This window comes from Chelonia mydas, chromosome 17 (genome assembly GCF_015237465.2).
Source record: "Chelonia mydas isolate rCheMyd1 chromosome 17, rCheMyd1.pri.v2, whole genome shotgun sequence".
Taxonomy (NCBI): domain Eukaryota; kingdom Metazoa; phylum Chordata; order Testudines; family Cheloniidae; genus Chelonia; species Chelonia mydas.
In genome coordinates this window covers 9,027,696-9,041,806 of record NC_051257.2, presented here as the reverse complement: position 1 = coordinate 9,041,806, position 14,111 = coordinate 9,027,696, and the positions used below count along the sequence as shown (strand labels likewise).

The following is a 14,111-nucleotide window of genomic DNA, read 5'->3' as shown; positions in this document are numbered from 1 at the left end:
TTACTGTGCTGCTTAATTGATGTCTGTAGTCACTTGTGCTTCAGTGGTTTGGAATAAAAAAAAAAAGGCATTGTAGGGTTCATTGTCTCGGTCTCCTGAGTGTCACTTCGTGATGATAATAGTGTCCTAACTGCGGAGGCAAAGGCAGGGATTGTACAGTAGGAAAATCCAACTGAAATCCTAACCAGTCTCCGGTTGTGAGCTTGGATAAAGAAGTTCTCAGTATAACTTCATGGCATGGAAAGTGTCTTGGAAATCCTGGACCAAATTTTTTTTTTTTTTTTTTTTTGAAGTGGCTGGTGATTTTGTCTAACTTGCTACTTCAAAAGGGCCTGATTATCAGAGTATCTGAGGACCTTACAACTTTAATGTATTTACCTTCTTAGCATCACTGTGAGGTGCTCTGTGTTTTTTAAAAACCGGGCCCCTTTAAAGCGTCTAACTCCCCAAATCACTAGTCGCTTTTGAATAATCTGTTCCTTGTGCTTACATTAACACCCAACTCTTTTCCAGTTCAGAGTGAGAATGAACATGGCCAGTAGAGACTGCCATGGTGTTTTCCTCTTCTCTAGTTCAAGAAAGTATGTGCTTCTAAAAAGGAGGTAAAACGCCAGTTATTAAGCAACGCGAGCCATTCCCACTGTAATGAACTTTACAGTCCCTGTAAAAAGTGTTTACTTCTGTCTCTCATTGGCAGAGACTTCTGGGGTCTGTCTAGATAAAAGTTCTTAATGTAGCTAAAGAGACCTTGTCACGCTTTAAATCCTGCTCCATGCAAGGGTACAGTGTGAGAACGCTCTGCAGCTAGGCAGTATTGTTGTAATGGACAATGATTTAGCCAGCCCCACCTTCCAGCTGTGTAGATTTTTGTCTGTTAAGGAAAGGCATGTCCGCCCTGCCTTTTTATAACTCAAACAACATTGGCAAAGGAACAGTGTGACAGTCGAAGCATGTGGCATGAGTCTCTCTTTGGACTGTAAGTGTCTGGCATGAAGTCACGAGGCCTCGAATCAGAAAGTGGAGCAAAGGAGAAAGCGGCGGCTCAGCTCTGCAAAAAGTCAGAAGAATAAGAGGCACTACTTGGCTACACCCTAAGCAGCAGGATCGCCATGGGCTGAAAGCTTTTTAAAGAGATCTTCTTAGGGAAAGTTAAGATAGTTTTATAGGGACAGCGCAAGACTGCTGTCCAGTTTGAAACCCTAAAGCCTTGTCTTCACTGGGGATGGGGGAAAGGGGTTCCCTAGGGTTTTATCCTGTTAGCTAAGAAAAGGCAGTTGGTAACTTTCACTTGAATTAGCAAACCCTTGGCTCCCCTCCGGTCTTTAACTTGATGTGTTAACTTGTGTGAAAACTACAAGCCGCCTTGTCTTCATTTACTTGAGTTAAGCACACACCTCAAGTAATACAGGTGCCTTACAGAGGGGCGTTTGGAAGGAGGAGTTAGGAAGCATCACAGGCTTCCCCCTGGGGACTTAAGTTCAAGTCCAGGTCTGGCTCACCAGACCCTGGCAGTGTAAAGTAGCTAGAAAGGGAGCAGATTGTCTGAATCGTTGTGCAGTGTCCCTGGTTGGCAGGCCACCCCGCAGTATTACAGTGGGAGGAAGCTGGCTCCCTGTCCAAGCTGCTAAAGGAATTGAAGAGAGAAGGGATGGTAAAAAACAAACTGCATCCTGCTCAGGCCAGGAAGAATTGCCCTAATCTCTGTAGTATCCTTTTATAACTGAGCAACCTGTAGGGAGAGGGCAGGGACTTGTGGGGGTTTTGGTTTTTTTGCAGGCCTGAGGTGGTGAGTCGCTTGGAATGTCAAAGCTGTTTATGTCAACTTAAATTTGCTGCACGGATTAAGGTAAATCATGGTGCTGGAGGGAGTGGTTCAGCGTAGAACTTCCAAGGAAGGGCACTCCTTTAGCGAGAATATCTGGCAGGGCTTTGCAGCGCCACAGCTGAGGGACTGACTGGCTGAAAGGGCCATTCAGTGTCTCCCTAGATACCCATGTTGTGATCCCAGCTCAGCAGCCTCTCTGCCTTAACAGCAGGCAGGGGCGGGGGAAGCGCCATGACCCTGCCGTGAATGCAGCAGAGTGGATTAGCCACTCACATGACCTTGAAATTTGTTAATGTGCTGAAACGAATCCAGAGCGGAGTCTGCCTTTCTCCAAGTAGCATTCTGATGCGGGGAATAGGAGGCAACCCTCCCCATGCCTTCTTGCTTACCGGTTTCTCTTTATAGACATGAAAGCACACTCCTAAGCCTCTCCTACTCTCAAAAGTAACCCTTTAAAAAAAAATAAAAAAAATACTGTAATTAACCGATGCTGTATCTAGCTCAGCAGAAAACGTTTCCTGGATTCCTGCCATGGGGTGTGCGCACAACATCCAAACAATGCGCTACGGAAATAGCTGAATGCAGTGCTAGTAAAAGATGGTCTGTAGCCCAGGAGGCTGATGTCCCGGGTCCCTTCTCAGAAAGAGCAGAGTGACTTTCCCTCCTGCCCACATGGTGCTTTAAACTTGACCTGGAGGCACTACCTCTAGGGCTAGAGGGGAGCTGCTTTCCCGCATACTGGCCTTGTCACTGACACTTCAGTGACTGGGGTGTCTCTTTGTTGGTGGGGCGGACGCTTGTCTTCTGGAAGCAGGCTGAGGCCACCAATGCATGACACTTGGAGCCACCAAACGGCTATCAGCTAGCGACAGCTCTTGGCTGCTACTGGTTTAAACCAGTGACCCAGAGGCAAGAGACTCTGTATCCCAGTGCCAAAACTCGGAGCCAGCCAGTTTGCAGAGTGGAGGTCTTGAGGAGGCGTGTCTCTTGCTGGTGACATCCCAACTAAATTTGTTTCTCCTTCCTGACCCCCTTCTTAATGATAGAAAGGCTGTAACTTAGATAAAAGTCAGGATGCACGGAGATCTTATTATTGCTTTGGCCTCAGTCCACTTGGCTGTGGCAAGAAATCCATGCTTCCAGGAGGTGTAGGTGGCTTATGCCTGCTCTTAGGCTCAGGAGGTGAATTAGGGATGCTTGGAGTTGCCTTGATTTTTGTCCCTTTAAATCAGTCTCATGTCACTAATGTAACTAAATATAGCAGGTAATTTTAAAAAAAGAAAAAGCTGTACTGTCCCCAGCCTAATCTCAGGCCCTGTTGAGACAGGATAATGAAACTTTTACGCTCCTCCCTCCCCCCAAAACACTGTCTTCAAATGTTAACCTCCAAAGCATCAATTCTCCTTCAGGGGCATGGAGTGATACTATATTTCCTGCTAATTTATTCATAAACCAAGCTGTAACCAGACTTCCAGAGGAGCGTTTCCTTGTGACACAAAGGAAATCTCCTTTGGCTTTTTCAGTCTTATCTGAGCGCTGACTCATCACCAAGCAGGCCAGCCTCACAGGAGCCCTAGGGCATTGTGTTTGGGGTTTTTTTAAGATGTCAGCAAGGAGAACCCAGTCAGAGAGATTCGGATTCCTGCTCTACATTTATTCCTAAAGGGATTTATTCCTACAGTCTGATGGGAGGTGGGAGGAAAGATACGTATAACTAAAATAAAGCTATTTGAGGGTGTAAGGGTTTTTTCCCTTCTCCAGTTAAATAACCTGCTTTGTGTTCGAATGTCAGTGAACTACCAGTCTGAAAATGTTAAGTAGATGTGGAAAATACTTAGGAATTTCCATGCTGGATCAGACCAATGCTCTACTTAGCTATCCTGTCTCTGACAATGCCCAGTACCCGATGCTCTAGACAAAGGTGCGTGAAACCCAGGTTAGGAAATAACCTGCCCTTAGGAAACCCTGAACTCCATTAGAGATTGATTCAAGTTTTAAAGCATGAGAGTTTATATCCTTTGTGGAAACTCTTGTTTTAAACTGTGGCTTTAACCCTTGCTACCAGACCTCTAGAGGTTCCTGTTAGCCATGCTGATCTTCTGGTAGGAGCAAACTCTTGGCCTCAGTGATAAAGCAGGGCTTCTCCTCTGACAGCATGGACTTTGTTAGCAGCCTTTGCTTCCACATTTTGAAATCCAGTGGTTTAGAAAGGCTTGTTGACTGAATATCTACAATATGGCAGTGTTAAATTAACCAGCCGGGGAATCTGTATGACTCCATCTCCTTCAAGAAGCCCAATATTCCTGAAACTCTTTGCTTCCAGTGGGCTGCCTGAATACCAATCACTTTAATTGAATGGCATTGTGGAAACTGGTTTCTAGAACCAGTAAAACTATCTCCAGTATTCCTCCCCCTCCCCCAGGGCATGCTGTAGTCTGTGTAACACAAATCTCTTGGGGGGGTTATCTGCAGGCTGTAATCCTCTAGTGCACATATCTGCAAAACTTAAACCTGTTCTTTCCTTCTGTCTAAGCCAGTCAAACATTAAGGTTGGATTTCTAAGCCCAAATGACTCTTGCATGTTTGGAGCCAATCCCCTGCAGCCCATGACTAATGATATCTCTGACATCCTTGAGCTACAAGGCAGTGTAACGTGCCCTGGCCATGTAGACCACTCAACCATCCTCCCATAGTCATGCTCATCTAATATTGTAGGTCCTACTCATTCTCTTGTGGGTTGGTTTCTCTAAAACCAATTTGCCATAATTAAAACGGTGAGCTGATTGACTTGTTTCAGTTCTTGCATTATGTAGCTGCATCCTTCAGGCAAAGACCCAGCTATAGACCGAGAAGAGTAGGGAAGGAGGGGTGTCAACATGTGTCTTGCTTAACTTGCAAATCAGCTGATTAGCACAAGGGGTAGAAGGACTCATAAGTTTCTGGAAATGCTCGATGTGCGGAATGCCAGGTGTCCCTATCCCATGTGTTGTGATATCCTGCGTACTGTGACCGGTTAGGGAGTTGGGTGTCTTAAAGCATTTGTAGATTCGGGTATGTGAGCAAGCGTAGTACTTCCACCTCCAATGAATCTAACTTTGTCATAAGTAATGGCAGTAAGGTCCTAGGTGAGGGGCTGGGTTGCCTGCTCTTAATAGCTGTGTTGTGTTTTTTAGACCAGCTGGCTTTCACTTCAGAGAACAAGCTTTTCAGAGGAATATCTAGATGTGACTTCTGATTGGGCCGCGCACTTGGGATCTGTTAAGCACAGACACAGAGAAGCACTCTTTCTGCCATTTTTAATTGAGAGATAAAACAGTTTTCTTAAATGTCCTGTTCTGTCTTCTTGCTGAACTGCAGAACTAAATCTTGTGTGTCAAAGCAGCTGGGTGTTTCGATGGTACAAATGAGAATATTCACCGTGTACCCATGTTTCCTTGAGTTAATATTTCAGTGGTGTGTTTATGGATGGGCATATTCATTGTGAAACAACTCAGACATTGTGGCTTCAAAATTTCAGCACCCTGCTCCTTTTTGACAGCAGCTCCTAAGCAGATGGAAACCTGAGATGTGCTTGGGGGGGGGGGGGGGGGGGAAATGGAGCCAAGAGAAGGCAGAGTGGGAAAACATACTGGACGAGGCAAGGGCAGGGTCTGATACATACTGGCGTTTGGTATTAAATAGCTGGCACCCACTTGAGCTGTCCTACCTTCTTGTTTTTATTTGCATTACAGCTGTTCCTGGAGGCCCAGTCTGAGATTAGACCCCGTTGTGCTCAGCGCAGTGGATGCTCATAGTGAGACAGTCCCTGCCCTGCCGGGTTTAAATAGACAAGACAGGTGAAGCGTGGGAGGGGAGGCACAGGCCCAAAGGGGTGAAGTGATTTGTTCAAGGTAATGAAGCCCCACAGTGGCAGAAGCTGAAATAGAGTCCAGATCTCCTGACTGCAAGTCTAGGGCCCTCTGCGCTGGACCGTGCTGACATAGCAGAGGTGTTCCTTTAGCTAGACAGAAGTGCTTTGCTTTTAATCAAAGTAGCCAGTGATTTGGGAAGAGAGAGAGGTTTAGGCTACACTGAAAGCAGTCAGTACAACTAGCTAGATTTGTCCCAAAATAAATATTCGAGGAATCTGCAGAACCTTGACCCCTCCCTTATCCTTTCCCATCCCATTACAATTCCGCTATATAACTTCTCTCTCTTTCTTAGGAATCATATTATTTTTTTAATGCTAGTTACATCTCTCTCTCTTTCCCCTCTCTAGGTATAATTGCTGAGGCTCATTAAAATGGCTTTACGCTTCCGCACTTTCTTCCCGTACGCCTTACCTGGAGTGCTGGCACTTTTTGGTTGGTGGTGGTTTTTTTCTCGTAAAAAGGAGCGTACAAGCAATCGCGACTGGCAAGCATTAGCTGGCGTGGAAGATCAGAGGATTGGACCTCCCATAAAGGAACCTCTGTCCAGAGAAGCAGTAAATGCTACTAAAGAACTGCCTGTGCCCTCTGAAGAGGACTGCCCAGAGAATGAAACCTTAACTTCCCAGCTGTCTGTAGGGTTAATGACACCCTCTCTGGCATGTGACGCTCAACAGAGATTAGATTCCTCCAGGGACCATCCTGCCACCACAATAACGACCGTCGCATTGGGCACGTTTGAGGACGACAGTGAAAAACTGGAAAGAGCAGCGTCTCGCGATGAAACCGGGTCCCTTGCACAAGTGTCTCCCCCTTCAGCCCCGAAGAGTGTAGAGTGCTGTGACAATGCTGTGCTTGTTACCAAGCAGGAGTCAGCTTTCAGTGGAACCCCAGACCAGCAGCCATTGGCGTGTTCCGGGGTAGAGTCAGTACAGGAGTCTTTGGGAAAGATTGGGGAAAGTGGTAAAGCAGATATGACACGCGATTCATTGGAGAATCCGTCTAAGGAAATCCAGTGCCCAGCGGCTACGTCCTCAAACACTGGCTGCCTGCCGGCCCTTGGCTCTGAACCAGAGGATTCAGCCACTGCCCAGTCTGCCATTATAGATGAAGATGATGGTAAGGAAGTTGAGGGCACTGTCCCTTGGAAGAGAGAGTCTGTAGCTGGGAAGCTACTGAATAATTGTGTAGAGTCTGCTGGGTCGGACCTGTCCGGGGAAGAGGAGGTGTCTGAGATGACCGTCAGTACTGTGCCTAAATGTCATGGAAGGGAAGAGAAGTGCTACAGGGATATGCAGTCAAAAGGAGATGGTTTGGAAAGAGAGAGAATTGGAGGAGTGAGTTTGGACAAAGATGAAGTTGAGAAAATTGAGCAAGCAGCCATACAGATTATTTCCAAAGTCATCTTGGCAGCTACTGAGGAAGTGCTGTCTAGTTCAGTAAGTGACGTGTCCAGTAGGATCTGTCAAGTTGCGGTCAGCCGGGTTGATAGACCGCTGGAGAGAGTGAGCATTTCATCCGATGAGATGCTTGCAGTGGAATCTAGCAGGGGGAATGAAGCAGTTACCACAGAGAATGTTGCAACGATACCTGTTCCCCTATCGGAAGAGAAACTCCATCGTTACGTGTCGTATTCCAGCTGTTTGAAATACGGGCGCTTATCTAACCCAGTGCAGGTAGACCCAAAAGACCATCGGCCAAAGAAACCTGTGCACAGTGAAACCCAAGGAGATAACCGGACTTTGGTTATGAACAATGGAGAATCGTTGGAAGAATCGCATGCGGTAACGGAGGATTCTGGGTGCAGCGCATGTACGTCTGAAGATGGGACGAATGTCGAGGATCCCTTGCAAAGCACGTCACTCTCTCTCCTATCAGGCCAGCATTCAGACTTGCTGAGCATGTCTGTGATCCAGGACACTTCTGCAGAGCAGAACGTGGCACAGAGTGAGAAACCTCAGACCCCTATATTAGGGGAAGACAAAGTGCCATACAGCAATGGGGTGCTGAAAGGGGATGGTGCAGATCTGAGACACGAGAAGCACTGGACAGCGGAGACAGATGCAGATCACTCGGGAGGTAAGGGTTCACATCTCTTTGAGAGCCTCACACGAGACACCTGGGGGAAGGTACATTAGTACAGCACTGAAAAGTCCTGCTCAGCAGACATAACCCCAACCCTCATCACAATACAGAGGGCCTGCTCATGGGTAAAAATCCTACCCAAGTTGTTAGTAGATGTGTCTTATGCTCAGATGGACAGAATGATCCCACCCTAGGCTGCCAGCTCCTGCATCCCACAGTGATGGGAGCTCTAGGAAAAACCGTAGTGAGCTACATGGTGTCCAGGAAACTCAGCATGCTGGCCCCCATCCAGCAAAGCATTTAAGTGCATGATTAACTTAAATCACGCGAGCCGTCCCATTGGAATCAGTGTTTGTTGGATCGGGGCCAGGAAGCTCAGCACCTTTCAAGCATGAGCCCCAAAAGTGCAAGTTTGTTCCCGCTTGAGTTCAGGCGGCATCTGTTGGGCTGTAAGCATTAGGCTCTTGCCTTCGGTGTGGACCATTCACCGAAGGGCTGCGCTCGTGCCGGTTTCTGAGACGCGAGGACATGCAGACAGATGGAGCAGGGCCATTGCTTGAGGTCCTAAGACAGCGTCATCCGTGTCGGCACTAACATGGTCTGTTTGCTTGGAAAGTGGGTGCATGATGAGAGATCTCAGCAGCCCGTGCCCACGTGTAATGTGTTTGGCTTGTGAGGGTTCCTCCATTTCTTTGCTGTAGCCTCTCTCTAGCTAGCGGGTGGGTAGTGTGAAAGCCGGGGGTTGTTTCCCTAGCGGCTTTATATTAGGCTAAACACAAACTTCAGCCTTAAAAGCTGTATGTAAACATTCTTCATACAACCCTCCAGTGCAAACAGCTCCTAAAGACAGGCTGCACTCTAGAGTCACTACAGAGTAACAGGAGAGCTGCCTGCTGCTAGCTAGCAGGCTCTGCAGCTTTTAATAGGAGACCAGGATTAACCATTTTCTAGATGTCCCCTCTGTAAGAAACGCTCCTTACTAAAGGAAGGAATTGCTCTTACCCTGCCACGTACGCTTCTCGGAATGACTAGCGGAAAGAACAAAAGCTCTAATACAGGGGCTGGACCGAGACCACACAGGAAAGCGACAAAACTCTCACGCCAGGATGAACTCCGAGGTGATGTAGAGCAGGGATTCTGAACCTTTTCCTTTCCGAGGCCCCCCAACATGCTGTAAAAACTCCACAGCCCACCAGTGCCACAATAACTGGCTTTCTGCATATACAAGCCAGGGGCAGGTGTTAGGGGATAGCAAGCAGGGGAACTGCCTGGGGCCTTATGGCACAGGCCCCCCACACTGCTACATTGCTCCGGCTTCGGCTTCCGTCCCAGGTGGTAGGGCTCAGGGCCCCGGGCTTCAGCCCCATGCAGCAGTGCCTCTGCTTTCTGCCCCGGGCTGCAGGAAGTCTAATGCTGGCCCTGCTTGGTGGCCCCCCGAAACCTGCTCGCGCGCCCCCCCCCGGGGGGCCTTGGACCCCTGGTGGAGAACCACTGGTGTAGAGGGTGATGTAGGTTACTTGGCATGTGCGAGTTGAATGCTGAAAGGGAAGAAAGGGGGTGTAGCAGGAAAAGCCACCTCCTGCATCCTTGTCACCTCCCTGAAATCCCCACGTGTCACAGCTGCATCTTGATCAGAAAGTCTAAATCGAGACCCGCCAGGCAGACAGCGGACCCAATTGTATCAGAGCTCTGGCCCGACTCAGGAAGTGGCAGAAACAAAGCAGCTGCTAGGGTCCCTTGAGTTTTTAGTGTAGTGGAGCCAGGTGGCCAGAATACAGAAGAGCAAGCGAGGACTGTTGGATCCACATCCCAGTAATGTGCTAACAGGCAGATTGCTGGAAGCTTATCACCTTTCTCATCCTTTTAATGATCTCCTGGGCCTCTCCCTCACACCGTTCCCCAACCATATTTAAAGTGTTGAGATGCTATTTAAGAAATCGGTGGCTTCCCATAACTGGGACTAACAGATTCTCACCCTTCCATTGCCTGATCTATTGATATGTATTCCCAGTTAACATTCTGAGGTTTGGTAAATTCTAGTCCTCAGATTAGGCCCAGAGTCGTTAGAGGTACTGTTAATTTGGGAACTCCCATGTGCAGGGTCGCAACACTCATGCTTGAGGAAAAAGCTTCTGAATTTGCAGTGGTTTTGCTAACACGGTTAGTAAACACAAACAATCCAACCCAGCCAGGTAGGCAGCATTAATACAGTATTAACTTCATGTCTGGCGTCCTGTCGTACGTACAGTCACACCATCCTTGTGGAGACCTAGGGCTGACGAGACAGGCTGTGATTCAGAAGGGTGATCTCTAGCGCACCAAAACGGTCCAATGGTCGCGGTCTCAACAGTCTAGGCTGTGGTTAGCCCTGCTATAGGGTCTCGTGGCTGCTGTAAATATTCATAAGAATGTTCGGCCTCCTTTGTCCATAATGAAATTCCTCACCCTAATAACGTTGGGGTGTCCTTATGCTATAGGTTAGGTATATTAATTCTCTCAGACTTGTAAACATATACATCAGTTGGCTACAGTAACAATCATGCGGTTGAACATCTGCTGATGTTCCTATCCTAAAATATCCAGACTGACATCAACTGCGTTCTTGTGGTTAGGTGTCGGTGTATTTTTCACCAGAACAAAGTCTTATGATATCTTGTGACTTAAGTTAGACAGCAGTGACCTCACTTATGCTAAGGCTTGTAGGCCGCATAGCTCATGCAAAGTGCTTAAGCTAATATCTTAGAGGCTTGGGCCTGTAGGTTTCTTACATTACTACTTGATATACCTTGTATCTCTCATACCCTCCCAAGCAGAAGATGTTGTCTTAGCCTTGCTTCCCAGAGGCCCAAAGCTAGCTAACCATGGGGAATCATAACCCCAAATCTCAACCCCCCTACCACAAGCAGCTTTTGAGAAGTATTTGGGTTTAATTATTGGGTGTTAAGCACCGGATACATCTGGATTCCCCATTCAAAGGTCAGGGACCCTTTTGTGCTAGACACTAAGTCCCTGGCCCAGAGAGTTTGCATTCTAAGTAAGTAAGTGAGTAAATCAGAAACTGCCTTGGGCTACTAAACAGAATCTCCCTAAATGCTGTGTTGTGTGCTCAACTGAGGAGTAATAGGGAAAGATCTGCTTACTCACACTCCAGTGGTATGAATCTGATTCCCATGAAAGGAACAGCTCCTCTGAACTTCAGCTTGAAGTGATCCCTTCCAGTTTTCAGTGAAATTAAACGGAATTCCTTAACAAAGGGCCCCTGTTTTTCACACTTGGAAACTTGCTTTTATCAAATCACATGTGTCAAGATGCATCTCTTGCCAAGAGCCCGGGCGTGTGATCTTTGGCTCGCCATGTGTCTCTACGTTCCTTGGGCTTTCCCACATCCCATCCCAAAATGACTAAGATCTTTAATATCACCTTGCCCCTCAGAGGCTTCTTCAAGCCTAATAACTGGAATGGGGAGCAGCGTACGTTAGCCTCAGCAGGACTCTGCCTCGTTGAGTTGCTTGGGAGATGTCTGGTTCGTAGTATCCTGAAGTCCTTTTAAGGTGGGGTTTTTTGCAGCTGGAATGTTCCATGAGTCTTTGAAGGAGGTCCCTTCAATTGCTCCAAAGATTTCCTCCTCCTTCCAGCCACGGGTGGGAGGAGTCAGGAGCATCACAACAATGGCACTGCCCATTCAAATTGTGGGAAGGGTCTGTGCTTTGCACTGAAGCAGCCACAACCTTCCATAAAGAGCTTTCAATCTATCTTCTATTGATGTTTGCAGGGCCTCTCTCATTGAAGTAGCAGGGCCCCTCCTGCTGAACGGAGGGGCCAGTGATGTGTGGGTGCTTCTCAATACGGCACACGTGGTCTGCTGCAAAGCCATAGATCTTTGGCGGTGGCTTATCCCTCCCACTGCTTCTACCTTGGTCCAGGGCAGCAGTAATCTGATGACAGGAGGCTTCCAATGGAAAAGACTCCATCTCCCTTTTCCCCAATAACCCATAGCTAGGTTTGGAGTCTCAAGTATGAAGAAGCCTTCTCACAGCTAGTATTCCACTGCCAGTCCTATTTAATCCAAGGGGACATAATTCTGATCCTGTGACTGTACGGAGTTTGCATTCCACTAGTAATAACACCTGGCTTCTGTGTTTAACCCTGCACAAACTCTTGGTGTCTTACATGCTGCCCATTGCATTACACATTATGCTTGTGAACACAGCAGTTCCTAATTAGGTTCAGATTTATATCACAGGTGTGGAATTCTTCAGGAGGTTTTAGGAGACAGAAGTCTGTTTCGAGTGGCCTGTTCCCATAAGTACCACAGACACACGTTTTTCCTAGAGGAGCTGAGAATTGAATAGCAGACACACAATCTAGAGCCTAAAGTGGGAATGTACAGTAGGGCCTACAATCAAGGATGTATGTGAAATGGGAGTTTTGTCAGCCTTCATGCGGTGTCTAAGAGCTTGGATTATGCAGACTGTCTGAATGTCGTGGTATGGTGGTGTGGGTTTTTTTTTTGTTTTGTTTTTTGTTTTTTTTGTAGGTTCAGATGTAAATAGCATGGATTCTGTGGACAGCGGCTGTGCCCTTGGGAAGACGGAGAGTTGCCAGAACTCCAAGCCAGGAGTAGAATCCAATAAGTCTGAGCTCACTATCTGGGAGATAGAGGTGCCAAAGGTAATGAGCCAAATACTCGGCATCCGTAACTCCCTGCATTGACCTTGGGGAGTGTTGGTTAATGGTTAAAGGGGGACTGGGAGTCAACTTCTGGGTTCTAGTCCGGGCTCTGCACATGGCCCTTCTGTATCTCCCTCTGTCTATAAAAGGGGTGCTATGCTTTCCTACCCCTTCAGGGTGTTGGGGCTTAACACTCCTTGAAATATTCGCTGAAGGACTCCAAATGCAAAGAATCCTTGTAGGGCTGCCAATTTTCGGTTTTAAGCGATAAACTTCCACCGCACAATGCCATGCGGTGGGGCCCCATTAAACTACGTGAGAAGCTTCTTTTTCTGGGATAGTGTAACCTAGGCACAGGGAATCAGCCCTGCGGTAGAAGAATCCATATCACTGGCCAATGAGGACAGGCTATTAGTATTTCTCCAGAGAAACTTGTAATTAAAGAGCTAGAATGTAGGGTTCTTTTCAGTGAAAAGCACAATGGCATAAAAAGAAATGGGGCCAGATTCAGAGATGGGGCAATTCCGTTGATTTCAGAAATCACGCTAACCTACATCAGGCCTTCATGTCTGTGCTGCACTTGCTGTTTCTGCAGACTAGAAAGATGGACTTAACAAAATGTGAGTAAATCAGAAACTGCCTTGGGCTTCTAAACAGAATCTCCCTAAACTCTGCTGGGCCAGTGTCAGTTTACGTTTGGTAGAAGCCCAGTCTGCGCTGAGTTCCGATTGGTCCCCAGCGCCCAGTCAGACCCTGTGGCATTTCTTGTAGGTGAAATTAATCATTTAAAAATTAAAGATCCAAGGTGCTGTTCTCGCTCCTAACTGTGACTTCTCCATCTTTCCATCAAGCACTTGGTTGGCCGGCTGATTGGCAAGCAGGGGAGGTATGTGAGTTTTCTGAAGCAAACTTCTGGTGCCAAAATTTATATTTCAACGCTACCTTACACCCAAGATGTCCAGATTTGTCACATAGAAGGTGAGTGAGATGATTCCCAGTTGTGGAGTTTTTTTAGTCTGTGTTGTCTGAAATCTAATCTCTGGGCGCTTAGATAAAGGGATGAAGACCTGACTGCAGTTTGGATACTTAACTTTGAGTCCTGTGCTGAAAATGCTACCACGGGTGCTTCAGATAGCATCAGTGGTAGGCCATGTCTATGCTAGGAAGGCAGGTGAATTTTTAGTGCAGTAAAATCGTGGGAGAGAGCATACGATTCATAGATATTTAGGTCAGAAGGGACCATTATGATCATCTAGTCTGACCTCCTGCACAACGCAGGCCACAGAATTTCACCCACCACTCCTACAAAAAAAAATCTCTCACCTATATCTGTGCTATTGAAGTCCTCAAATTGTAGTTTAAAGACTTCAAGGAGCAGAGAATCCTCCAGCAAGTGACCCGTGCCCCATGCTACAGAGGAAGGTGAAAAACCTCCAGGGCCTCTTCCAGTCTGCCCTGGAGGAAAATTCCTTCCCGACCCCAAATATGGCAATCAGCTAAACCCTGAGCATATGGGCAAGATTCATCAGCTAGATACTACAGAAAATTCTTTCCTGGGTAACTCGGATCTCACCCCATCTAATAGCCCATCACAGGCCATTGGGCCTATTTTCCATGAATAT

The 14,111-nt window shown here is 47.2% G+C and overlaps 1 protein-coding gene across 1 annotated transcript in view; it reads left to right on the top strand.

The window, feature by feature from the left end:
* The window catches only part of AKAP1 (A-kinase anchoring protein 1), a 41,509-nt gene that overhangs the window by 16,292 nt on the left and 11,106 nt on the right, over positions 1-14,111 (top strand). The window contains exons 2-4 of the mRNA XM_037880309.2: positions 6,084-7,812; positions 12,356-12,489; positions 13,341-13,467. Of these exons, the coding sequence (XP_037736237.1) occupies positions 6,108-7,812; positions 12,356-12,489; positions 13,341-13,467 (1,966 nt within the window). The 5' untranslated portion in view covers positions 6,084-6,107. The remainder of the gene's footprint in view (positions 1-6,083; positions 7,813-12,355; positions 12,490-13,340; positions 13,468-14,111) is intronic.